This window comes from Chaetodon auriga, chromosome 18 (genome assembly GCF_051107435.1).
Source record: "Chaetodon auriga isolate fChaAug3 chromosome 18, fChaAug3.hap1, whole genome shotgun sequence".
NCBI lineage: Eukaryota > Metazoa > Chordata > Actinopteri > Chaetodontiformes > Chaetodontidae > Chaetodon > Chaetodon auriga.
The window spans coordinates 2279440-2306936 of NC_135091.1; the positions used below are offsets into that span (position 1 = coordinate 2279440).

Here is a 27497-nt window from a genome sequence, read left to right on the forward strand (position 1 = left end):
TGCTGCTTGAAGGAAAACGCTGATTTTCCAGGAGTTTGCGTTGTTTGTCGCGCGCTCTTCGCCGCGCGCGTGTGTGTGTGTGTGTGTGTGTGTGTGTGTGTGTGTGTGTGTGTGTGTGTGTCGGCTGTAGAGTGTGTGTCACTGGCTGCTTTGGACATGATGGGATTTGGCTCGTTTGTCATCAGAGAAACTTGTTTTACTGCCTTTCATTGTTGCTCGGGGAGTGGACGGTTTGCTGTCTGATGAGAGAGATGTTTTTTTTTTTTTTTTGGTGTTTGTGTTCAGCTGTAAATGAAGTGGCTGCTTTTTCTGTTGTTTCCTAACGAGACGTTTTCAAAGCTCAGTCAAACAGGTTCCACGTTTTAAGCCACTTTAGTCTCTCTCTCTCTCTCTCTCTCTCTCTCTCTCTCTCCCTCTCTCTCTCTCTCTCTCCCTCTCTCTCTCTCTCTCTCTCTCTCTCTCTCTCTCTCTCTGTGTGTGTGTGTGTGTGTGTGTGTGTGTGACAGATGGCTGCACCGTTCACCTCGCCCCTCCCGTCACACACACCGTGCAGGACTCAGCCCTCTCGGTATTCGGTGCGTCACTGCTCTGCTGGATCTCAGCAGGCTCCCCTGAGTCCCTCGTGTCTGTTCTGGGGCGGATTTCAATACCTTTGCTGCCGTGATCCTCATTCGCTCGACGTAACACCAATTAGGAAGTCAGTGTGAGATTTTCCTGCAGTTTGTAAAATTTAGACTCATAAACATTGAAAATGAAGCGGACGACAGAGGGAAACAATAGTCCAGACTGATGGAGGGAAAGGTGATTAGTAATCGTTTTGCACATCATCAATAACTGAATCCTCGGTGAGTTTGGTGTCTGTGAGTCATTAGTAAAGTAAAAATGGCCGCTGACCCTCGTTCATGTTGTCTGACAGACATCTAATTGACATTTCTCTTCAAACGTCTGCCTGAAGAATCACAGAAGTTTGACCCTCAAAGTCCTCTTACTGGCTTTTCATGGTGCCTTTAAACGCATCTCATAGTCTTCCTCAGCAGATGAAGGTTGGTACTGAGTGTGGCCGTACTTTCACTGACTGCAGTCGCCTTTTCATTTTGAGCTTTTCCAAACTGACGTTTGCTTTTGTGCTGCTGTCTGGTGTTCGTATTATTTTGTCCACCTCCTGCTGTGTGTGTGTGTGTGTGTGTGTGTGTGTGTGTGTGTGTCCTCGCGTGCTTTTACCGCAGAGTGTGTGTCTGCAGAGGAAGCGGCCTCGTCGTGTCGTCTGTGAGCTCCAGATGGCAGCAGAGCGCTTTGTGGGGACCAGTGAGCTCCATGAATGATGTTCAAAGAGCTGAACGTTTGGAGAACGACGGCTGGTGGAACACGTGGATGAAGAGTGAGGAGGAAGAGTGAGGAGGAAGAGCGAGGAGGCGCTTCTCTGGGTGTTTGGATTGGATCAGGATCAGGTTCAGCATGAGGTTCAGGATCTCCGTCACCGAGGATGCACAGGTCGTTGTGGGGTCACTGTGATGTGTGTGTGACAGGCCGGTTTGGTGGAGCCAAAACGGATGAGTGACGTCACAGAGACGGAAACTGTTTTTTACAGTCTGTGATTTTTGCTTTAACTTCTCAGCTTGTGATGTACAGGTGTACTCAGCACACTGTGACATCACTGGTGGGTGTGGTTACAGGTGTGTGTGTGTGTGTGTGTGTGTGTGTGTGTGTGTGTGTTTAGCTTTTGTTCTTGGATCGTCAGCTGAGTCAAACTCCAGCGTCTTTCGCTCTCAGGCTCAGTGTGAGGTGGACAACGAGGCCATCATCACCACAGAGGGGGAGGTGAGAATGCACGCACGCACACACACACACACACACACACACTCAAACCTACAGCATCATAAGTGATTGGCAGAAACACACACACACACACTCACACACACACACACACACACAGCGAGGTGAGCCTTCCAATCCCCAAGCTGCTGAATAAATGAGAAATGAAGGATTATTTCTATAAATCTGCTGCCTCCATGTGCCTCACTCACACACACACACACACACACACACACACACACACTCCCAGCTGCAGTGGAACGTAAGCAGATTACTTTATCAGGCTGTGTGTGTGTGTGTGTGTGTGTGTGTGTGTGTGTGTGTGTGTGTGCAGCACTGTCATCTAAAGAGGAATTCAAACAGTGGATCTCGTGCAGCTTCCTCGTGCTCCTCCTCCTCCTCCTCCTCTTCTTCGTCGTTCTTCACATTCACGATGCTCATTATTACGGCCTCAGTGATTGGCTGCTGACCCGTTCCAGCTGACTTCCTGTTTTACCTTCAGCACACTTCCTTGATTGATGACGTAACATTTGATCGATATTACACTGTGATGAATAAAAGTAACACAAGCACGATGTAAAAATCCTGAATGCAAACCTTTTATATCAGCAAATTAAACTAACAGGCACTTTAAACAGTAAAAGTACTTTGTTACTGCCTCAGGTATTTGTAGCTCTGCTTCGTGTACAATAACCAATCAAATATCAATAAGTTTTAAAACGTCTGACGATATTATCAGCCAACATTAGTTTAAAATGGACACAAAACCTTTTTTAAAAAGTGTCCTTTGAATTTGTTTATAGATTTATGAACTAAGTATTTTACAGTGTAGAAATACACTTTATACACCTAAATTACCTCAAATATACCATAATTTAATATAAAATCAGCCAATAATATCAGTCCTGGCTGATTAACATGTATTAAATTATATTGCAAAAGAAACTTCCTGCAAAGTAGCTGCAGTCAACGTAGATGGAAGTACGAGTACTTTCAAAATACACGTGATGTATTTATACGTGACCCGTCAAAGTAAGAGCAGCACACAGTTACAAACATAGATCGTTTATTAAAAGAGCAACATGCTGCTACAGTGGATAAAAACAGCTGCTGCCAGAGCGCGACGCTGAAACAGCAGCAGAGTTACACCGACGCTAAGAACGACTGAGGGTCACATGATCTCCACGATGCATCGTCACAGGATACAAAACCACGGCACGCAGGGAACCTGGAGAGAGTGTGTGTGTGTGTGTGTGTGTCAGCTCCTCAGGGCTCTGCAGTGTTTCCACATATGAAACCCGTCAGCCCTCAGTGAGCTCTGCTGGATGGTTAAGACGCTGGCTGGATACTGTTACAGTGGTTTGGGGTTCGATTCCCGTTCTCACACACACACACACACAAACCACCAATTTTTGCTCGTCTTGTGCCACGCTGACTGTCCCTTTGTCCTTCGCAGCACAGAGGACGTTGAAGAGCAGAACATCTTTCCAGAACACGTTGGAAGAGAAACAGGAAGAGCTGCTGTGATGAGGAGCTCGACCTCACTGGTTAATACGACTTTGACAGGTAAAACTTTCCTTTTTTTTTTGCACAATGCACACGAGCGACACCTCCAAACGACTCACCAAAGACACCAAGTCATATTTAAATAGTGGGGTTAAAGCGGCTCTGGGAGGCACTGGAAGCTCTGCAGACGCTGCTCCGATATGTTGCTCTGAATTTGGCTTTAAGGAGGAAAAAATGATTGAATTGTCAGTTCAGCAGCCGCAGCGCACAAATACAAACCTTTTCTTTTTTTGTCCAGCAAAAAACTAGAATTTCATTATAATCATTGTACAACTTTTGGACTTAAATGATTAGAGACCCCGTTTGGTGGTCGAGTGTGGAAAGAGTTTAAAGGACACCAGGCAGCACAAAATGATCGTGATCGATAAAATGGGCCAAAGCAAAGTCGTCGTCTTAACGGCTGATTTCAGAACGGCACGGTGTACAGTGAGAGAGAAGAGGTGTCAGCACTTTGGAAACAAATCAAAGGCCATCACAAAGACGATCGAGTACAATCAATAAACCAAAGCAACAGATTCCAGAAGTCAAACACAAACCCAGAAAACCCAAACATTCAGTCAGAGAAACTGTCGTCACTGGAGTCTCTGCTGCAAAGGACGTTAAAAACAGATTCAGCTCAGGTTGGACTTTCGACTTTGACGCCTCAGTCCGTCAGGTAGCTTCTCACTGTTGTCGGGTAAAATCCCAGAACTGTAGTTTTATCAACTTTAGGTCCTTGAGTCTCCGTTTGTGAAGCTCCAAAAATACAAGAACATCAGTCAGAGAATAAGTTGTCTTTCCTGAAAAAAGTACTCCAACATGTGTCACTTCTTCACTGCGTCAGTTCCACCATCAGTTTGACAGAAAACACTCAAAAAGCAAAGCGGCGTTGTGCTTCTTCTACCAGACGTCCAGCCTGTGGGAACCTCAGCTCTGAACAGGCGGAGCCGGAGATGTGGTCGGATCTCCGTCTGCTGGCCGAACAGTCTCTCAGCACCTTGAATCAGGCTCGATCTGCACAGAAGAAAAGCTGGAGACCGAGCCGCAAACACCTTCCTCCTCCGTCGTTTGAACCGTGGAAGACTGGGATTGAAACGCGGCGTGTGCATAGGAACAAGACGCTCGGACAAAGTGTCGCTGGAGTTCAGCTGGCGGCAAAACGCACTCGTTCTGCAGAAGACACCGAGAAACATTCAAAGAAAAGTCACCAAACAATCAAATGACAAGATTCAGGCACGATCCTCCTGAAATCCGCCTGATGTGACAAAACAACACAAGTAAAACAAGAGTTTCCCCAAATTTTAGATACGCAAGATCATCTTTGCTCCGTTGATATGAAGTTAAAGCTGCAGCAGGTTCTCGTTCACATTTATCCTCGACGCTGAACCACGTGTTGAGTCAGTCTTTGAGGATTCGAAGCTTCTGTTTCCAGCCGCGTTTGATTCGAGCTGTCTTTTGTTCGGAGCTCCAGAGGTTCACACTTGCTGCTCTCTTGTCGGCACTTTTGGTCACCAAAGCTCTCGAGTTGCCTGCAGCAGCTTTACTGAACAAAGACAATATTTGTGCTTGATTTTGGGAAAATTGTGTTTTGTTTTTAAACTCCCTCGAGATGCCCTTGAGTAACCCCTGGTTCTGTGAGTGGAGCTGGTCAGGGGTCAGCGTGGAGGCCGGTGGGCGTTCGTGTCTGACAGCGTCTGCTCTGAGCTCAGCTGTCTCAGTCCTGCGCCTCTGATATGTGATGTTCTCCCATCGTTTCTGTGAACGCCAAACTGGACTCGAGCGATGAGAGTTCAAGCTTCTCAGCTGTGATTCGTCGAAGGCCTCAACAGAAGAACCCGAAAACCAATCAAATCTAAGCCTGACTGGATTTCCTGGACCGTCCTTGTGCTACGTCGCGCCTGCTCGCGTGAAGCGTGCGTACAGTACTGAACGGACTCTCGTAGGCCACGTGGTACCGAAGCTTCAGAGCGACGCGATTCATCGAGCTGCTCCGAGAACTTCGTGGTTTCTTAATTTTCTCCCGCAAAGAACTGAAAACACGAGCGACTGAAAGACACAAACACTTTGACACAAAGCAGAACACGTTCCTGCTTTCAGGGCATTGAACCAAAAGGCAATTCATCGTGGAGATTAAAACAGAGAAACCTCTAGAACAAAAGGGTTTTTGAGCCCCGGAGGGCGCCGACCCCGCGGCCCTGATCAGGCGTCACGTCCCTCTGCCACAGAAATCTGTCTGAAATGAGGCTTTTGTTCACTCGGCCAACAACATCTGCCTTCACTCCTCGTTTGTCTGAGTGAACAAACTGCGGCTGAACTGGGACCAGCTGAACCGTTTTAAGCTCCAGCTGTGGAGGCGGCGGCGGCCAGCTGTTCGCAGCGTGAACGCTCGGCTGCAGCTCCGATTGGTCGACACGCGCCCAACTCGCCTTCTGCTGACTTGTTTTGGAGATACTCGTGATTGAACTGACTTTTTAAGGTACTTTTGTGAGATCAGAGGTGTTTTAAGTTTAACGTTCTCATTCGTCAAACACTGCAGTGATGGATGCTGATCGTCTCATGAGTCTTTACTGTTCTTTAATACATTTACTGTTCAGATTATTAGTTTCCAGAATCTGAGCGACCACACGTTGATTAAAGGGATGACAGAGAAAAATGTTTCTCTAATATTTGCTTTATTTCTTCTGTAAAACTTAATTCTTTCACTTGTTCAGGCCTCTAAAAGCCGTCGCTTTGTGGCTTGTCATCGCAGGTTTTGAGTTCAGTGTCAATCAACCACATTCTGTTCTTCTGTGTTTTGTTTCATGTGAAGGACTTTTAGAGGCCTGAAGAGGCGAATGTGTCCAGTCTGACCCAAGAAAAAATGCAAAAATTAGAAGAATTTGTCTCATTCTCGTCCCTTTAATGGAGTCCTCTTTAATACCGGGTCAGTGTGATTACTCCACCTGTTTAACCCGCAGCTAAGTTTCCCTCCATTGACGCAATAAATAACACAGAAATCAGCTGAAATAAATAACGAGGTGGACTCAGTTCATAGTTCAGTCGACGAGCTTCTCGGCTTCATATTCAGCATCGAATCGACAGTTTGGATGGAAACAGAGCTGCGGTTCTGTCTTCAGTTACGGGTCAACAGGGGAGGAGGAGGAGGAGGAGGAGGAGGAGGAGGAGGAGGAGGACAGGAGGTTTGCCGCAGTGCTCTAATGATCCTTCTCTGATCTCCTGCGGCGTCTCCCCTCTCTCCACGCCTTCTCTCCTATCGACTCGTCGTCTTTGATTTCTCTGCTCTCCATTGAGCGTCCTCTCCTCATTCTGTGCTCGTCCGCTCTGATCAACAGACGCTGCGAACGGAAGTCGACTCGCTCGTCGTGTTTGACCTGCTGTCGGTTCAGGAAAAGGTTTTGGGAAAGTCAGAGGACCCAAAACTTTCCTTCAGGGACCTTTTTCTTGTGCTGCAGTCGTTGAGCAGCAGCTGCACCTCTGATCTCTGCCCCCGTGTGGAAACATGCTGACAAATGATGTTAAACCGCCTGAATTCACAGACGAGACGCTGAGTTTAAGACGTGGCTTCATGATAACTGATCACTGCTCTCTGAAGACGCCAACAAATCAATCTGTTTTTAGCAGTTTAACATCTTTTTGTTGCGCCTCCTCCAGTCAAACATTCCACTGTTTGTCCTGACAAATATCGACCTTTTCGCCTCCTTCACTTCCTGTTTTAGCCCTTTTCTAAGACGCGTGGTCACAGAAATACTCGCTCTCAGCCTTTAACTGCTTCCTGAAATGTTGGAAATGAATGGACGTCGGAGCGTGGATGCTTCGGCTACATGACTGAAATGTGACCACTGTCTTTTTCCTCCGAATCGTTTCAGAAAGCTCTCGTCTATCAGATCCGGCGGCGGCGGCAGCGGTGGCGGCGGCTCCTCTCCTCAGCGGCAGGTGGAGGTTTGGATCGGGGCGGCTGAGGAGGCCGGACGGACTCTGGGATGCTCGGGAGGTGAGGTAGGGGGTCAGATGCGGATCTGGTAGCCGTCGTTGAGAGTGCTGAGCTCCGGAGGTTTCCTCTCCACCGAGGCCGGCCTGACGGACAGACAGCAGGGACACAGTCACTGTTAGTCTACCAGTCTGTTCACAACAGTCCAAAAAGAAGATACTTATTCCTAAACTAGCCCAGACCTCAACTGTGCACATTTAAAATGCTAATTTTATCAGAAAATGTTTTAAAAAAACAAAGATCTGTCATATAAGATGAACCAGCAGATATTCACATCTGAGAGTTTTTGGCATTTTGGCTTCGAAAACGACTTGAAGAACAGATTATCATTTCAGCTCCACTAGAAAGAACAAAAAAAACTTTTTGTGTTTCAGCATGAACCCAGAAACAAAGAGTTTCATAGAGAAACAGGATTATTGATGTGAAACAGGTTAAAGGATGGAAACAGTGACGGAGGAGGTGACGGAGGAGGTGAAGCCATGAAGAGAAGCAATGCCCCAGAAAGAGAGAAGAAGAAAGAGATCTGAGCTTCAAGTCCTTTTAACAACAACTCTGAGGAGTTCAACCTTCAAAATGTTTTTTTTTTTTTTTTTGTTTCAAGGTCGAGACTGAAGTCAGGTTTTTAGATTTAAAAAGCTTCTCGTCTGAGAAATGAACTGAAGCTGAACACAAACCAAACGCTTCCCTCCAGATTCCTGCAGACGAGTCGAGAAAGTCATCAGATTTAATCCTCTGGGCTCTTTCTTCCTCTCTCCTCACATCATCTCCTCCTCTCCCTCGCTCTGTTCTTCATCTCCTCCTCTCCCTCGCTCTGTTCTTCATCTCCTCCTCTCCCTCGCTCTGTTCTTCATCCCGTCCCTCAGTGGTTTCTGCTTAACGCGACACTTTGAAGCCCTCTGACACATCGAGGAGAAGAAGTGCTGTTTGTTCAAGACAATCTGCCTTTTTGTTCCTCCCCCTCCTCTCCTCTCCTCTCCTCCTCCTCCTCTCCTCCTTCTCGTTTCCTTGCCCTCTCTACATTTCTCTTGTCTTTCGAGCACTGAGTTTTCTCTTCTTCTGTTGTGTTGTTGTCGCTCACACCTGTAACACCTTGATGACCTCTTTGAATGCCCCTGATTGAACTCTTTGTTTCCATGAACGACCCTGTCAGATTTAAGTAAAGGTTGAGTGTTCTTGTTCTTGGCTGCTCCTCTTTGTTTCCTCCTGTCTTTCATTCTCTAAACTGCTCATTAAACCTCTTTGCAGGACGTTTCGGAAACATTTCTCGGCTTGTTTTCTCTTTTTGTTTGCTGTCGTGTTCGTCGGCGTGCAGGAGGCGGAGCTGAAACGTGACTCAGCGGTTTAAACCAGCAGCAGGTTATTAAAGTGTCTCTGCAGAGTCGGCGGTCTGAAGGGCCGACATGTTGTTCTCCGTCTCGGTGCTCTGTTGATAACAGTAATGGCCTTTGAAGCGGTTTAAAGCGGCGATGTGACGATCGATTAAACGGCTTCTCTGAGCCGACGAGACAATTAACTTTTATGAAGATTAAAATAACAACGAATGACTGAACCCTGAAGGCACAAGAAGCACATTTACGCTGATCGGGAAACTTTTTCAGTCTCCGTCTCATTTGGCTGGAAAAGGAAAAAGACGTTGATGCTGCTGTTTACCCTCCAGGTGAGAAATCTGTGTTTGAGCTGCCTTTAACTCACCTGTTTAATTCACCTGGAGTTTGACGGGTCATCAGTCTGGATTTCATTTTATATGTTTACAAACTGATGCAAGAACAAAAGCAGGATGTGCAGATAAACATGTCGTAGTTTACAGGTTAAGTCATCATATCTGCAGTTTAAAGCTTGATGAGAATAATATAAATACCTCAGACTCATTAGCATTATTAGCGTTAGCATTTATAGATTCTCAAGTTTCCTCAGTGTTCAGTAGAAAATATGGAAAGTTAAAATAAAGGATTTCAACCAGCAGGCTTCGCGCTCATGTCTCCTTTTGTTTTTTTTTTTGACATTTCCACGGCTCAGCACTAGGGGGCGTGATGGTCAGCTGCAGGTTCAAGACGTCCTCGACTAAATTTGACTGATAACTAATTTTCCCTTCCAAAACATGCCACTGAATGTTAGTATTGCTTATAAATTTGACAATACAAAGACCTCAAATAGTCTGCCGATGATTTTCAGTCCAAAGAAAGTTCATTTCCAGAGATGTGAAGGAGGGAAAAACAAAACCTGACTTAAAAAACAACACGAGTTTGATTATTCGAATCAGAAAGGAAGGAAACAAGTAAAAGATAGAACTGAAATATGAAAAATAGCAATAATTAGTGTTACATTTTTACTCTTAGATATTAACTTGTGAAAAAAGAAAAATTGTTTTAATTTAGTTTAATGTTTTTAAAGCTGAACTGCATTTTGAGGTTTTATGATTTGTTGTCTTTGTTCACGTCTGCATCACCTGACAGATGATCTGATTCTGGAGATTAAATTAAAGGAAAAGCCTCCGTTTGTCGTCCTGTTTTTCTTTTAAACGCACACATGTCTGAATAATCAGACTGTTGATCCATCAGAGCTTCTCAGGAGGAAGGTCACGTCAGACGGAAACACGCCGATTCTGCTGCTCTGTGTGTGTGTGTGTGTGTGTGTGTGTGTGTTTGTGGTGACTCTGCAGTACGGCTGCAGCTGTTGTCCAAGTCAGATTGTGTTACATCCCACCACACAGCTGACAGCACACACAAACAGTCAGCATCCTGCATGTGCGTGCGTGTGTCAAATTTCTCTGCCAATGAGGTGGAGCGGTGAGTCACGCTGTTTTTAAGAGCTGCTAACCCTCAAACAGCTTTAACACACTTTCTCGTCCAATGGGCTCGTTCCCAGAGAAATTCCATTACTTCCATTGGACGTTCAGTTTGTGACACTTTGATCAGGAATGTCGCCACATGAACTCCAGAGTAACGCGTGTCTGAAGGCTTCACGCACCAAGAATCTATAAAAACTCCAGTTACCCTTCAGAGCAGCACGACCGCTAACGGCACATTAAAGAGGAGCTCGTGGTGGGTTAAATACGACCTTCAGTCACGTTCTTCAGTACGTTCACGGTGGCCACTGAGCAAGGCAGCGTTAAATGTCCTCATTTCTTTATGGAGTTTGGTTCAGTGTTCTGCACGCACACACACGTGCGCACGCACACACACACACACACACACACACACCACGATGATAACGCCAAGTGTCAGATGAACAGAGCAAGCACTCGTCTGCCCGGTGATAACGCTGAGCTGTCAGCAGCAAAGACACACACACACACACACACACACACACACACACACACACACACACACACACACACACACACACACACACACACACACACACACAGCCATGCAGTGGGTGAAGTGAAGGAAGGAACACACACAGGCTGACGGGTACGAGCTTCCTGTGCTGAGGCAGGAAAGCAGGCGAGCGGAGGACACACTCACGATTTGTCTCTGCGCTGAGCGAAGCGCTGCTGCGGGCTGCTCTGTCTCCGGCGGGGCGATAAGGACTTCCCCCGGCTCCGCTCCTTGATGGGCGACTGGGCGCTGGACGATTTCAGGATCTAACGAAGAAAAAACACACAAACAACCGTCGACACCACTTCAGATTATGCTCTTGTACACTTTAACACGTTTTAATCACTTTTTTAAATTTTTGTCAAAATGAGTAAAAATGCCATACTAACCACTGTCGTTTTTTTTTTTTTTTTTTGGGGGGGGGGGGGGGGTGTTTTTTTTAATTTTTTTTTTTGGTTTGCATGACTCAGTCTCATTAATCAGCTCTCATTAACATCATTTCAAGCAAAAAAAAGTAAAAAAAAAAACAAAAAAAAAACCCAGGTGTGGTATCACCTGGAGCTGACGGCTTGACATCTGAGTCTTACATGACATTTTGTGATAAACTTGCCTCCTTCCTCCATGGACTATCACCCACAGCGTCCATAACCAGACTCTTCCTCATACCTCATATCAAGGGCTTTTAACACTTATCCCTAAACCTCATGAGGACTCGCTCCACACTGATAACTGGAGACCAACCTGTCTCCTCAGTAATGATCAGAAAATCTGAGCTGGAATCTTTGCCAAAGACTTAAAGCAGTGCTGGATGACACGACTGATGAAACACACACAGGATTCATGAAGGGCAGACGTCTATCTAACAACATCAGACTTGTTCTGGATCTTATTGATTATGCTGAATACTGCCCTGATGACAGCTTTATTTTATTTTTGGACTTTTGCAAAGCGTTTGATACCACTGAACACAAATTTATGTTATGTTTACATAATTAATTTAATATTATTTTTAGCCATGTTTCCATGTTTTTGAAATGATTTTGTGTTGGCCAACCAGAAATATATGGTATGCTTTGTTTTCCTCTCCTGCACTCTGTGAGTTCATGTAACCCTCTGACCCCCGTTCATTATCAATAAAGAAAAAAAAAAAAAAGATCTAACGAAGAAAAAACACACAAACAACCGTCGATACCACTTCAGATTATGATCTTTTACGCTTTAACATGTTTTAATCACTTTTTTAAATTTTTGTCAAAATGAGTAAAAATGCCATACTAACCACTGTCGCTTTTTTTTTTTTGGGTGTTTTTTTTTTATTTTTTTTTGGGGGTTTGCATGGCTCAGCCTCATCAATCAGCTCTCATTAACATCATTTCCAGCAAAAAAAGTTAAAAAAAAAACAAAACAAAAAAAAACAGGTGTGGTATCACCTCAGGAGCCGAGACCAAACCAGAGCTGACAGTGACTTTAAGCAAATACCTAAGACAGTATGGATCCTCTCTGGCAAACTAAGAAAAGAGGAAGAAACAAAAGTAATTTCCAAAACTGCCGCTCTTACTGAGTGTACGCCTGAAGATCTAACAGAAGATGACAAACAAGAAGTAACTGAGCAGCAGCTCAAACTGGATGAAACATACAGAGTTAAAGCAGGAGGTGATGTGAGATCCAGGGAGCAACGGCTGGACGAAGGCGAGCAAAACACAGCAGATTTCTTCAGGCTGGAAAAGTCACGCAGCAGAGCGAACTGCATCCAAAGACTGAGTTTAGACGGAGCTGTCAGATGATCCACAAAAGGTATCCAACACTGTTCAACGTTTCATTGGAACCCATATGAATCACAACATGATGAAAATGCAGCCAAATCTCTCTCAGTTAAAATCTGTTAGTTTGGACCAAAGGACCTTTGTGACAAGCAAGTCACCTTAGAAGAAGTCAGATCGGCCGTTCAGCAACGTAAATAAATCTCCTGGAGCTGATGGCTTATCTGAGTCTTACATGACATTTTGTGATAAACTAACTTCCTCCACTGAACACAAATTTATGTTATGTTTACATAATTAATTTAATATTATTTTTAGCCATGTTTCCATGTTTTTGAAATGATTTTGTGTTGGCCGACCAGAAATATATGGTATGCTTTGTTTTCCTCTCCTGCACTCTGTGAGTTCATGTAACCCTCTGACCCCCGTTCATCTCTGTCAATAAAGAAAAAAAAAAAAAGATCTAATGAAGAAAAAACACACAAACAACCGTCGACACCACTTCAGATTATGATCTTTTACACTTTAACATGTTTTAATCACTTTTTTAAATTTTTGTCAAAATGAGTAAAAATGCCATACTAACCACTGTCGTTTTTTTGGGGGGGGTGTTTTTTTTTTATTTTTTATTTTTTGGTTTGCATGGCTCAGCCTCATTAATCAGCTCTCATTAACATCATTTCAAGCAAAAAAAAGTAAAAAAAAAAATTTAACAAAAAAAACCAGGTGTGGTATCACCTCAGGAGCCGAGACCAAACCAGAGCTAACAGTGACTTTAAGGCAACACGTCAGAGACCATCAGCCAGTGCTGCATTCAATGACGCCGTCAATCTGTCGGCTTGTTTTCATCTTTTTCTGCTCGCTGATGATTCAGAATTTCATTATTTTTCACATGAATCAATTCGTCATATCTACAAAATGTCAATTTGTGATAAAACGCTGATCACAGTTCTTGGCAGTGTCGACGCAGTGTTGGTTTTAGAGTCAGTGCTGTCGTCCGTAAACAGACCAAACTCCTCAAACTTCACGTGTAAACGAGGGTCACGTGCTGCTTTTCTACCTGCACCCTCACGACGAGCCGCCGAGCTCCTTCAAGCGTCTCAACGTACAGAAACGATGCTAACACGACGCCAACAAGCGCTGCTGCTTCTCAGCTGCAGGGCAGGAGGCGTGATGAGCGGGAGCCCACAAACACAACCTGACTGTGTGTGTGTGTGTGTGTGTGTGTGTGTGTGTGTGTGTGTGTGTGTGTGTGTGAGATGTTTTATTCTTTTTTAATCTCCCTCAACATGAACAAGCTGCTGACACACACGAATCCTGCAGAAAATACAATTTAAAGCTACACATGAGGCTTTTCGTGTGTGTGTGTGTGTGTGTGTGTGTGTGTGTGCGTGCGTGTGTGCGTGCGTGCATTAAACAGCAATCTGAAGCTATCATTAAGAACTCGGTGGGAGAAGAAGACTCCAGGATGAACACGGATGGCGAGTTTTCACGGAAAAAGCAAAAGCCAGGAAGTGGCTCATATTCCACAGCTGCTCCCATTCGTCATGTGGTTCTGACAGCCATGTGTGTGTGTGTGTGTGTGTGTGTGTGTGTCCTAGCTCACATGACCTACAGTCTTTTCAGGTTTAAGTGTTGTAATTGTGAAGTTGTTCGTGTTGTCGTCGATGCAGTCATGTGTTTGTGTGACTTCTTCATCGTCAGTCTACACTTGTGAGGACCTGCTGTCGTACGCTCACAGACACACACACCAGCCTAACATTAAACTCAAGCCTAAAATGAGAGGAGCAAACAAAACAAACTCCCTGGGTCCTTACACACACACACACACACACACACGCTGAAGCCTGTAATAAACATTCTCTGCTGAGATTATACACAAACCACCGCACAGCTGACCAGAGTCTGCGTGTGTGTGTCTGTTTTCATGTGAGTGTGTGACAGCTGCAAACTCGCTGACCTACATATCTGCAGTGCAGTCCATATACTGTATCTATCACACACACACACACACACACACACACACACACACATTCCTTCCTTCCCATCATGCCCTGAATCATTCCTGACACTTTGTGCTCCACGCTCAGCCCAGAGGAAAGCACCTCCAGCTCCGGCTTCATGGAAAATACACTCAAAGTGTTTCCCTTGATTCTCTTGTTTCCAGTCAAAAGAAAACAGAAGAAACTTTTTATTCACGCTGATGTTTCACCAGATTTTTTAAAAGGTCGTGTTTGGCTCCTGGTTCTGGTCTGCGGAGACATTTGGTTCTTTGTTTTTTGGCTCTGAACTGACTTGTTTGGAGTGGATCTGGCAGACGAACGCTCCATCAGCGGCACCGCTAACAACTGTTTTACTTCTGCCTCCCTGCTGGATGCTGGTCCGCCCGACCCAAACGCTGCGCTCTCACCGCGCTGTGGTTTGAGTGCAGGCTCTTTTCTGCTGCCTGTGGCCTCAATCTGCCTGTTTTCTGCTCGTGCTTCAGGCTGCACACTGGAAAACTCCCCAAACCGCTCTGCAGCTGTGCAGATCACAGGAGTTTACCATGTTTCTGTGTACTGGTTTCTGCTCCTGGTACGTTCATATCTCCTCTTAAAAACCTGACCTCGTGGTGATCAGTAGGTGTTCTCTGTGTGGAAACGTGTGTCAGCGTGTGAGGACAGTCTGTACCTTCATCCTCATGTCCCGGCCGTGTTTCTCCAGCTCCTTCCTCATCTCCTGAGCTCCCAGCCGGGCGGCATTCAGCACCAAATGCTTCCACTCGATTGGCTGGAAGATGTGGGGGTCGTGAGGCACGTACAGGCCGATCTTCACCTGAGAGAAACAGACGACTGAGTCAAACACATCCCTTCTCCTTCTGCTCATACTTTCCAGCTCCTCGCTGTTCCTCCTCTTACCTTCTTCAGAGTGTGCTGGTATCTCTTGTAGGAGCTCTCGAACTCGGCCACCAGTTCTCCCAGCGTGCGGTGGGTCAGCGGTTTGTCCATCAGGTCCTGGCGGCGGCTCATGCCCAGGGATCCGTAGCGGCCGTTGCAGTAGACGCCCAGCACGACATGGTGGAAGCAGTGGCCCGAAAACTGGGTCTTAAAGCTGATGGGGAAGCGCTCGAGAGACGTCAGCCCGTTGGTCAGGTAGCTGGTCAACACGCCGGCATTAAGGAGAGATCTGCACGGTTGTTCTTGGCGCCGTCAGAAATGGTGTATTTTACATATTTCTTCTTTTAAGACTGTGTCTGTGCGTCCCGTCTGACTGAATCTGATTCGCTGTCGTGTTTCTCTCTTATTGAACAAGAAAAACAAAGGAGACATGAGCAGAACATTGACTCCGACCCCCGACGGCTCTCTGCTGAGCCAATGTTTCCAAACCAGCTGTGCATTTCAAACAGAACGATTTTGGATTTCTTCCAAAAATCTCAAACAATTCTTAACATTCAAGGTGTAAAATCTGTGTTCAGAGAGGAAATGAGGCTTTTTGTCAGATGGAAACACTTTGATACTGACACAAACAAATAATCCTTCTGAGAAACATTTTCTGTGACTTCAGTTTGTGCTCATTTCACAAAAACTGGTCCACAAGATGGAAACTTCAGAAACTTCCAATGAATCCAAATGAAAGCCGAACGCGGCCTACATTCAGTCAGCTGTCACTGCTCACACACACACACACACACACACACACACACACACACACACACACAGATCTGGACAGCATCTTTGTCGGCCAGTAGCCCACCATCTGCTGCTCTGTCCACGGAGGCTTGTGATTGGCCAAAGAGGCTGCCCATCACCTCAGCATCCTGGATGCTGCTGTGTTTCCATTAGACATAAACACAACTACACACTGATCATACACACAAATATGATCAACTTGACTGTCTGTGCGTGTGTGTGTGTGTGTGTGTGTGTGTGTGTGTGTGTGGCCTCAGTCTCGCTCAGCAACACACACATCTCTTCCCACTGAGCCATTAACTGTGTGTGTTGTCTCGACAGCTAAGTCCAGAGTAAATACTTGGAGTACACACAGATATGAATCATCACCTGCATTACAGCCAATACACAAATAGTACTGCGAATACACACGTGCAGTTTTTTTACTGCTTCGTGGTGTTTCTGCCTTCACTTAATGAGCCGTTTCACTCCGTCATGATCTGAGTGCAGTGACTTATTAACACTACACTGTGTCTGTCTTACACACACTGCCTGAAAACCTTCAAACACAATATTTCACAGCTGAATTTCGGAGAGGCCGAGGTAACAGACGCCCCCCCCCCCCCCCCCACATCATCCTGGAGTTTCTCTCTACCTTCACCTCTGTGCTAAATTTCAAAGCAGTGAGATTCAAGATAACACAGCAAAAGGCATGAAATCCTCTTTAAGCACAGCGTCTCTCTGCAGAGTCACGTGATTTCCTCATCGTCAGGAAAAGCAAACGCACACACGCTGAAGTCTAAGCATGTGGTCACGGCTTCTGCTCGGCCTCTAAGATCCAGACGAGGCAGATCTGAGCGCTGCAGAGCACGATGACAGTTCAGACTACAGATACTAAATAATCTTCCTCCTGCACAAAGCCTGGCTCACGAATGACCTGTGACCTCAACCCGGTCCAGCACCTTCGTGGTGAACTGGAATGAGGCTGGCCCAGTATTAGATATGACCTCACTAACACTGTAACGCTTCCTGTGGGTCACACATCCTGTCCTACGTTTGAAGGCTCATGACTTTACTCTGAACTTTAGAAAGACGTCCGTCCTCTGATGACGATTCGGTTTGAGGCTGCTTTGTACTCTGATTCTGCAAAACAGCAGCCGGTGATGGTTAATGCAACGAGACACAAAGTCACACACACACACACACACACACACACACACACACACACACACACACACAGAGCAGGAGTGACCCAAGATGACGCCTGAATGTCCTGGAGAGGACTCAGATCCCTGCTCAGAGGGAAGGAGGCGACAGCGGAGGACAGACAGCTGCCACCAGCTGCTGTTCATCCGTTCATCTGCTCACAGACATAACAGACTGTTTAGATGTCAGCATCAGATGCATCCGGACGTCCACTGGCTCCCAGCAAACAGCAGAGGCGTCCACATGCAGCGCAGCAGCGGACACTGAGCACCAACAGGGCGACCTGGTTAGGTCGGTTTTCATTATCCTAACAATGGCTGGTAAACAAACAGGGCGTGTCCTCCTCTGCCATCAGCGTAGAAAGGTTACTCATCCACCTCCACCCACAGGTGAGGCCTCATAGCTCAGTGGTTAGAGCACTGGTCTTGTAAACCAGGGGTCGCGAGTTCAATTCTCGCTGGGGCCTGATTCCTTTTCCGTGTGGGCGACCTCGGGACCGAAAGGTGACGCTGTGCAAACACACACCTTCCCTGGCTGATGTGCGACAGCGTGAGGTTGTTTAAAGGGCACGAAGCAGCGGGAAATCGCCCACACTGATTGGCTCGTCTTCCCTTCGCCCTCGTTTTATTCATCTGTTGAGCTCTTGCCACTTTCTCTCTTTCTCTCCCCCTTTCATCTGCAGGCTAAAGCCAGTCTGGGTTAACATCACTGTCAGCTGGAGAAAAGCCGCCGTGAAACCAGCACATGAGACCGGACGGTCGGCTCAGAGAAACGCAGAGAAGACCCTCACGTGTGGACGCTTTCCATCCCGCAGGGTGGACGACTGTACGGAAACTTCAACGTGTCGATGATGAACGACAGATCTCACCCTCTGACGTCAGAGATCATCAGAGAAGCATTTGGTCTGAGCCAATGTGAGAGTGTTTTCTTCAAACTAAGCTGTAATTTTGCAAATAATAGTAAATAAATATAATAATAGTAAAAATCCACCTGCCATGAAGACCCGTCCTACGTTTGATCACCTGCTAACTGGTTTATCACGTTATGATTGGACAGATTCACAGCCGCGGCCTCAGCACGTCTGTTTGTTATCACATCTGCAGTTCACACGTTTGCATCCACACACCCACAAACCACAGAGCTCTGAGAACGTCGAGGGTCTCTCTTCAAGACGCTTGTCCACAGAGGCTCGAGACGTGACGACCAAAGCAAGCGCTGATTGGTTGAATGGTGCAGCTTCTCATGTTAAAGCTCAGCAGAACGAGCTCTGAAACTGCAGGTTTCCTGGAAATGAAACTGCTGCTTTAACAGCGAAGCTCTGCAAGATGATGCTAAGCTTGTGTGTGTGTGTGCGTGTGTGCGGTGGGGGGTTAAACTTTGAAGACGGCTTGTTGCCAGGCAACACAGTTCAGTAAGAGCAGAGAAGAGTGGCGGGGGGTGGGGGTGGGGGGGCGCCACATTAGAGCAACATGTCTCATTGATTTCACCCACAGACAACAAAATAACCTTCTACCCAGTGTGTGTGTGTGTGTGTGTGTGTGAGTGTGTGTGTGTGTGTGAGTGTGTGTGTGTGCGTGTGCATGCGTGTGTGTGTGTGTGAGCATGTGCAGGAAAGGATACATTCCCAAGATGACGGCTTCAAGACATTTGATTGGCAGAGACTCCCTGATCATCTCTCTCGCGGTCTCCATTAACCTAGAGGAAGAGGAAGACGAGGAGGAGACGAAGAAGAGGGACAAAGAGGATTAAGAGCGGGAGGCAGGGCAGAGGAGGAAGAGGAGAGGAAGGAGGAAGAGAGCAAAGGAGAAGAGCAGGAGGGAGGAGAGGCGGGAGAACGGCGAGAGGAGGAAGAGGAGAGGAAGAGGAGAGAGATGTAAATACTGAAGCCCACTTACCCGCAGAGGGGACGGCTCTTCTTGATTTCAAAGAACTGGGTCCCTGTGTGGTTGTATCTGAGGGACACGTTAGGGACAACACGGCAGGAGTGGACGTCTCCACAGCTTAGAGTCCGTCCAAACGTCACATGTGATGAGACACGAACGAGACTTCACCTGGCTTCACCTGTGTGCTGTGGTTCTCTTAAAGGATACTGCAGAGCCTTCATGTAGTTCTGGATGGCCACCAGCCAGTCTGGGACGGACATGGACGGTTTGAAGGTCGGGACGGAGGGGACGGCGTGCTGAAGGACAGAGACGGACAGGTTTGTACACTTTATTTCAAACAAATGGATGTGAGGTAACACGCAGAGCGCCAAAAACCACCTGCCGCCATCACGACGCTCACTGATCTTCCACCACTGCTGCAACAGACGGACGCAGTCATGTGACCATATTTAACCAGGACGGACAGTCAGAAGTCGTTGTGTCAGTGTTTTCTTAGTGTCTGATGTCCAACAGCTGCCATCTGAAAGCCTCAGTCTTGCTCTCTGAGCAGAAACCTTGTTTGAAGCTCAGCCCTCAGCGATCGGGCCGACGTTCAGACCAGTTTACAAAGTCAATGTGTCTTTGAACCTCAACGTTTGGAGGCCATGCAAGTTTTTTTCTGTCAGCATTCAAAAGCCTCTGAGGAACATTTAGAAAACAAGACAATAACACAGTAACTTCTACTGTTAGCATCAAAGCTGCGGCGGCGGCGTCCGCAGTACAAACCTCATGTCTTAATCTGTACCATGATCTGACAGCAGAAAGCCACAGGAACAATATGACAAAGACGTGACTGACACGTAACAGAGGACAGTCTCTGTCTCAGACCGCTGAGGCCGACAGACGCTGTGAGCTAAGAGGTGTGTGATGAAGACGAAACAGGCCGCCGTTTCACCTCAACAAGAACGTTTCAGAGAGGAAGCAGAGGGCACAGATGTGGCTTCATGAAGAGGACACGACCGCACCAGCAGAGTGAGTCAGACCGAAACACAAACCAGCACTTCCTGTGACACACAGAGTGTGTGTGTGTGTGTGCAGGAAGGCTGAACTGTGGCAGACCTATCATTTCCTGTGGGCTTTAGCGGCGCTGTTTATTTACAGCATGAAAACGATGGCAGGGTGAAAAGGAGGGCGAGCTCTGACACACGAAACCAGCACTTCTGCTAAATCTCTGCACGAAACGTGATCTGCAGAGACGTGCTGATTCAAAGAAACATTCAGAAATGGTGGCACACATCTTGACACACATCCAGAGAGAGAAGACACATTTAATCACTTAAAACATTCAAGAGAGCAGACACACACACGCTGTGTATTACTGGACTTCACCGGCAGTCAGCCATTGTTTAGCCACACAAGCACTCATTCAACGCAAACAGCAGACCGACCAGTCAGTCAGTCAGTCAGTCAGTCAGTCAGTCAGTCAAACAGTCAGTCAGTCAGTCAGTCAACTGGTCGCTCTCGTCTGCAGCCGTTCAGTCCATGAACCAGTCTGCCAGCCAGCAAAGACCAGTAAATAGCAGGTTTTACTGGCACATAATCTCCCATTTAGTGAAATCCTCACTAAGGCGGAATACAGCATCAGCTGACACACACACACACACACACACACACACACACACACACACACACACACACACACACACACACTCTCTAAAGCTGCTTTCTGTTGGGTCAGGGAGTGAGATGACTGCTGATCCCTCATCATCATCTCCTCTCTTCATGTCAGCCAGAGCCGCCATCTTTCTGCGGCCGCCATCACATCCTGTGCAGAACTTCCATAGAAAAAGGCTCAATTTTAAATGCAAAGCTACAGATTCAGTCATCTGACCGTTCGGCGTGTCCTTGAGCAAGGCACTGACCGTTGGGCATGCTGACTCAGTCGTGATTCATTTTGCTAAGTATTTGCAGCTTAACCAGAGCACCGTTAAAAAGAACCACAGCGTGCCAAACGCCTCACTACAAACTGACCCGGGAGGGGTTGAGAGCGGCTCCGGGGGAACATCAGCACTTTGACTCGTGAAATCTGGTGTTGCCTGTACATTTCGGGCCGTGACATTGGTTACAGAGGAGTTATGAGGAGTCAAACAGGTGAACGCAGCCTGAACCAACATGTGAACGAGGTTATCTGCACATCAGCAATCACACCTCCTGTAAACAAAGAGCGGGGAGTGACTCCTCCCAGACTGGTCTGCCTCTATCTCCCTTCCTGTTTCCTCCCTGGCTCCTCCTCTGTTACCTCCTCCTATCCTTCTCCTTCCCCTCCACAGTTATCTCAAATCAGCCCTTTTGTTTTCTGCCTCTCGCTCTCTGTCTCTCCTTCCTTCTCCATCTTCTCTTATGTCTTTCCAGTCCTCCATCCTTTCCCCAGCCTCCTGCTCCCACCGGCCCCCCACTCCAGAGCCCGGAGGCAGGCGGGGAACCTGACCCACCCAGCATCAGAGACAAAAAGAGGGACTGTAACCAGAGACAGAGGCAAAAAGATAAAGAGAGAGAAAGACTCATGACCTTCCCAGTTTTTGAATTGTGCACTGGAAGGAAATGGGGGGGCGGGGGGGCGGGGGGCGGGGGGGGGGGGGGCGGAGGAGAAACAAAAAGCCGACAAAACCAGCAGGAGGCTGAAGGAGGACATAAGGAAAACAGGCGGATTCAACTCCATGTCCAGTTTAACTAAAAGCAGGAAGAGAACGTTCAAAGTTGCTCGTGCTGCAGGTTAAAGGTCACTTCTTAAATATCTGCGAGCGGCTTCAAGTCACATAAAAGGTTATTTAACATTAATGTGAGTGTTTTGACTGCGGGGCAGATATTTTCCATCATGGTGTCGAAGCTCCAGGTGTGAGACTGGAACACGAGGACACACGGCAGCGCCTTCGTCTTCTCCGAGCTTTTAAAAACGGACAGAACAAGGGAGCAAGATGTCGAGAGGCGGATCGTATTTCACACCATCAAGAGTGTGTGTGTGTGTGTGTGTGTGTGTGTGTGTGTGTGTGTGTGTGTGGAAGCAGAGACAGCTGAGAAAGACATGATTAAGCAGAGTGTGGACCTGAGACTCCCCCTTTCTTACGCTCATCCTTTTCATGTGCTGGTATAAAAAGTGATGACAGCCTCTTCCTGAGGAGGACTGCCGCTCCCTCAGCGCTGACAGCAGTACTGCAGTAGCTGTGGCCTGTACTGCAGTACTACGCTCCTCGCGGTGAAGAACACCTTGAGGAAGATTACTGCTGTCGTCTGTAATTCTTCGCCTCGGAGCACATCTGTCTGAACTAATCCACGCTGGCAGGGGTCCATGCACGTCCACGTCCAGGCCAAAACAAGCCATCTGTGTCCTGATTGGACAGAGCGACACAAGCTTTGCAGACAGAAGCTTAATTGTTGTGTTACTGTACGTCCTCGAGCTGCTTTTACTCTTGCAAATGCTAAAAAAAAAGTCTACTTTCAATGTAATCTGTTAATGCCACCCAAAATAAAATCCTCTTGTCACAGCACGGACGCAAATATTTCCCTCCAGAACAATGGATTATGGAGAGGGAAGTCCTACTTCTTTGGCGACAGCATGTACTGCAGTTAGCTTTAGTCCTGTTTCCGTCCATCCAGCTAACCTGCAGCACGCCACGACGTTTTATTTCAGTTTTTCTAGTTTAGCTTTGACAGAGACCTTCGCTCAGACGAGTTCTAGCCCGTTTCGTTCTGTAGGTAGTCCAGTTGGTATCCAGAGATTATCCACTACCCAGATCGTATCAGAGGGATTTGTTCCCTGTGCCAAGACTTCAATTCTGTTAATGAGGGCACAGAGACTGGCAGCGTGGACTCTGATCAGCAACAATAACACAGACCTGCACTGTGTCCAGCCCACCTGGAGGAGCCACCGGAGCCACCTGTGAGTCCTCCTCACCTCTGGACTCATCTGTCTTATTGTGAAATGTTACACAGCAGCTTGTTTCTAAGTTATCTGGACATTTTCAAGCTCTTTGTCTGAAAAACAAAGTTATTCCTCTTCTGGGTCAGTGTATCAGCGACTGTATCTGTGGTAACCACCTGCTTTCACACACACACACACACACACACACACACACACACACACACACACACACACACACACACACACACACTCCAGAGTCAGGTTGCATATCAACATACCAACAACACGGCAGCATAAACCAACGGACAAGCTTTTTTTTGCACGTATGACGGTCGAGTGTAATTTAATGAGTCTCTTCGTTCTGTCCACTGAACAGGAGACAAACTGGAAAATAAACCCGATGAAGGTTGATTAACCAGTGGTTTTAACTTAAACATGGAGCCAGCAGCAGTTTGACATTTACATCAACAAGTCATCAAATAGTAATAAAAAGCCCGTTTTCTGAAAACATTCGCGGTGGTTGGCTTTCTTCCGAAGTGGAGGTTGTAGTTGATTAACATGGCTGACGCTCATCTCACACTCCCACACTGACAGACGGTCGTCCATGAAGCTCTGCAGCTTCAGTTTGTTTAACTTTCTCAAACTGTTCGAATCTAAAGCAAAAACAAACAGCTGACAGACTTCTGTGTGCAGACTCTGTCTGTGTTTGTCCTCCTGTCCTCCCCTCGTCCTCCCGTCCACCACAGCGGTTTGGGATTCTGGCACCGTCAGCCAACCAGGTCACTAATGACCACATGGCCAATTAGCAGAGCCAAACAAGCAGCAGATTCCCTCCACAGGCCGCAACCCGACGAGCTTTCATCCAAGTCACTGATGGGAAAACTATGAGAGAAATCTGGGCTGAGGGGCCTCGGCGGCAGCAGACAAAGGCGTGCGCCGAGCGAGCGGGGACGATGCGTCCATCACCCCGAAGGACCAGTCGCACATTTACGGTGAAGTCTGAACGGGAGGCAACTTACTTCTTCTGTCAAAGACGTCTTCCACTCACAGCTTAGGCTGTAAAGTATCAGAAATAAGTGAAATTGTGGTTTCTCTGAGCCACAGGCGACATCTTTACGTTTGGTCCCTTCAACAGTTTAACATCTGAAAATAATCCATTTCCAGAGATATGAAGCACATCGAGTCACATCAATCACGGCTGTTAACCGATCAGTCAGCTCACATGAAGACTGAGCCTCCTCTGACTCCAGCTCGCGTCTGTCGAAGTGCTTTCATTTGTGTGGTGTAAAACTGACGTTACTGTAAATTCTATACAGATGGCTCTTTGTGGCGCTGACAGAGCAGCCGGAGGTGCAGATCAGCTGAGCAGCAGCACCTCCCCGGAGGAGCGTGGGCTTTAACGTCTCACTCGGCAGCGCGGGGAGTCGTACAGTTAGCTTATACTGTAAGTGTTGTTTCAGCTCTTCAGGAAACACACACACACACACACACACACACACACAGTCGAACATACAGCCAAGCACTGATGGCACCAACGTGTGTGTTTGGTGTGTGTGTGAGCCAGGAGTCACAGTGAGTCACACACACTGTGACAAATCCAAAAAAAGCAGAATTAACATCAGTTGACAGGTATGGCGCCCCAGTTAAGCATTGTCATGGTAATGTGATGCATGTGCTCGTGTGTGTGTGTGTGTGTGTGTGTGTGTGTGTGTGTGTGTGTGTGTGTGTGTGTGCTGGCCCCAGAGCGAGTGCATTGGTGAAACAGTGTGAAAACAGGATGACATTAACACCCACTCGCCTCCCGAGCCATGAAAACACACCCGTCACCACAGACACGTCCAACCATCACGACCATGACGTCCTCACAGGGACACACGTCCAGGTAGCAGAGACACCCTTCAGGTAGCAGCGAGATGCAGTTTGTTAGCTGGAGCGCGCTGCAGTCACATGACAGGGCAGCAGCCACAGGGAGGCTCAGAGACAGAGTCCCTTTACTCTGAAGGCAGTTCCATGGACCTCTGCTGCTGCTGTCATGTGACCATCTCTCACGTCCACCTGTGTCGATTTCTCATGTCTTAACTTCACCCAAATGATTATGAGCTCATAAAATGAAATTTAATAACTAAAAAGGGCAATAAAATCCTGCCTCATAGTTCACACACCGATGGCACAGCATCGGGGTTCAGTATCTTGCCAAAGGATACTCTGGCATGTGGACTACGGAGACCAGGGATCGAACCACCGACCTCCTGTTCGGTGGACGACCGCTCTACCTCCCGAGCCACAGTTTGACAAACAGTAAGTCAATGAACAGACGTCCAAACTGCAGATGCACTGGTCAAAAACACTGCGACACACTTCAGGACACTTTAGTTTGGACATGAAGACAACAGGTGCTAAACACAGACAGACGTCAAAGACCCAACCCGGCCACCTTCGTAGCACCTTGAGCCAATCACAGCCGGCTTACCTTTGGAAGGTACGCGGCGTTTCGTATCCTGTCCACCATCTCCTGGCCTTCAGGATGCACGGCGGCCACATGGGACCACATCCTCTCCCAGGTGACGCTCTCGATGGGAAAACCGGTCCTGTTCACGTAGAACAGAACCCCTCCATCCTTCTCCTCTTCCTCCACGGGCGACCTGGAGCTGTTGTTAGGGGGGGAGGCGGAGGACTCCTCCTGGGTGCTGCAGCGGAGGAGGCAGTGGGAGCTGGTGCTCTTGGACCGGCCGTGCCTGCTCAGCTTGGCCGGGGAGGTGCCGGTCCGGCTCGGGGAGTTGGGTCCCGTCATGGATCCCAGGAGGGCCGGGAGGAGGAGGAGGAGGAGAAGTCAGGGCAGGAAATCCTCCTCCGGCTACAAGAGCTTCTCCTTGTTTGTCAGCGTTGGACAGTACATGTTGATCTTCTGGGGCAAACCTGGCAGGGAATAAAAGCAAACCTTCTCAGATCACACCTGGCTTCCTCGAGGCAGACCTGCGATGAGTTCAAATGCATCCTTTTCTAAACGGATCTACAGCGATTCTGCACAGAAAAGCTCAGTTTTAAAACATTTTTCCACAAAGGTAAAGTAGTGTTTAATGAAGCGCTGTCCGCCAGGTGGGTCCACCTGAAAAGGATCTGAACCTTTGCTGTTTTAGAGGAGGATCGACGGTGTTTGAAGCCTTGACAACATGACAACAAATCCCTTCAGGAGCACTGAGCAGCAGTCCACCATGCAATAACACAACATATGTTAAAAAAACATGAATATGACTGCAAAATCTGACAACTGTGAACAGAAACCAGAGCTCTAACACGACCCACAGATCAGCCCGTGACAGGCAAAATCCTGTTCTACATGATCAATACTCAATCTTAATCAATACTGGAGGAGCCTCGAGCAGCAAAGGCGATAAAATGACGAAGAGCACAAAGAGGCTTTCATCAATCAGTGTGACAGACAGGCTGTTTCTGTGAAAATGGGACGATACGAGCAGCACGTACACAATTAAAGCCGTAACTCTGAAAGAGCTTCAAAACTCACAACTGAGTACCACGAGCAGAACTTCAGAAGGACATCAGGGGATTTTCGCTGGAGTGAATCCGCTGAAATATCTCAACCGTTATTAATCCAACTGTACCGTGTTTTCCACCGGGGCTCCGGCTTCAGACAGACGGCAGATCCTGCGCTTTAAACGGCCTTTGAGTGGACAAACACACGGCGAGAGGAGGTAGGTCCCATTCATACCAAGGCGTCGTTGTCCACCCCAGGCTGTGAAGTCTTGTTTTGGTTCAAGGCTTTGTAACTTCACCCCTTCTAGTACGTGTCAAGCTAGCAGAAACTAACAACCGCTGGGCTGGAAGTTTCCACTGAAGTAAAAGCGGTGCGTTTACCGATCTCGCGTTTATAAATAGTAAGCACTGCGAATCGTTGCAGCACACTCATACACCACCACTTCTTCGTCTGGAAAGGCTTTACATGTGTCAGTAACACTAGTATATCGGAAACTTCCACCACACCAGACGTCTTCTCGACGGAGCTTTTCTTATTTTGAAAATATCATCCGGAAGTCCTTCTGTTTTGCTAGCTAGCTGACACCAGTCCTCTCTCTGGGTCTCACAACACTGCAGGGGCCGTCGCCTCCCACCACCCCAGTCCGGGAAAACGACCACCTCTGCGCATTCCTCCCGGTCAGCAGCCCGCGCGGCGCCTCGGTATCAGCTATCGACCAAAGAAATCCGCCTTCATGCTGACAGAGAGCGCGTCTTCTGCCCTTCACATGATGGAATCATCACGGATAAAACGGTCCTACGAGCTCCCGACTGTTCTCCTGCATCTCTCCGTTGCACGTATCGCCGGCAGCCACCAACCATCCGCGGCCTCTCATTGGTCGAGCCAACAAAGAGGGGCGGGCTGGAGAGTACGCGCTACCATATATGGAACTGGTGATCCTTTCTG

At 47.5% G+C, this 27497-nt stretch overlaps 1 protein-coding gene, 1 long non-coding RNA gene and 1 other non-coding gene across 6 annotated transcripts; 2 read left to right on the forward strand and 1 right to left on the reverse strand.

Moving 5' to 3' along the window:
* Positions 1 to 671: 671 nt before the first annotated feature.
* On the forward strand, positions 672 to 7367 carry LOC143336168 (uncharacterized). Of its 3 annotated transcripts, none has more exons than XR_013078505.1 (4): positions 672 to 845; positions 1229 to 1818; positions 3269 to 3378; positions 7224 to 7367. It is a non-coding gene; the product is annotated as an uncharacterized LOC143336168 (long non-coding RNA). The 3 variants fall into 3 exon arrangements; XR_013078506.1 differs by having other exon boundaries at positions 672 to 801; XR_013078507.1 differs by lacking the exon at positions 672 to 845 and adding an exon at positions 959 to 1043.
* Positions 7295 to 27364, reverse strand: vash2 (vasohibin 2). Of its 2 annotated transcripts, none has more exons than XM_076756120.1 (9): positions 26680 to 27364; positions 25530 to 25975; positions 19369 to 19457; positions 19174 to 19230; positions 18899 to 18973; positions 15323 to 15560; positions 15096 to 15239; positions 10813 to 10931; positions 7295 to 7431 (listed from the first exon to the last, which is right to left on the reverse strand). In XM_076756120.1, the coding sequence occupies exons 2-9, from the start codon at positions 25848 to 25850 to the stop codon at positions 7362 to 7364; spliced, it is 1113 nt and encodes a 370-aa protein (XP_076612235.1). In that variant the 5' UTR covers positions 25851 to 25975; positions 26680 to 27364; the 3' UTR covers positions 7295 to 7361. The 2 variants fall into 2 exon arrangements, with proteins under 2 accessions (XP_076612235.1, XP_076612236.1); XM_076756121.1 differs by having other exon boundaries at positions 26583 to 27364.
* On the forward strand, positions 17672 to 17744 carry trnat-ugu (transfer RNA threonine (anticodon UGU)). The gene has a single exon. It is a non-coding gene; the product is annotated as a tRNA-Thr (tRNA).
* Positions 27365 to 27497: the final 133 nt, after the last annotated feature.

Excerpts from the sequence above, each read along its gene's own strand:
- vash2 (XM_076756120.1), bottom strand. The coding sequence starts at position 25,850 with ATGACGGGACCCAACTCCCCGAGCCGGACCGGCACCTCCCCGGCCAAG. Across the intron at positions 19,231-19,368 it reads AACTACATGAAGGCTCTGCA|ATACAACCACACAGGGACCC; the intron begins GTATCCTTTAAG and ends CGTGTCCCTCAG. Across the intron at positions 7,432-10,812 it reads GCTCAGCGCAGAGACAAATC|GCCGGCCTCGGTGGAGAGGA; the intron begins GTGAGTGTGTCC and ends TCTGTCCGTCAG.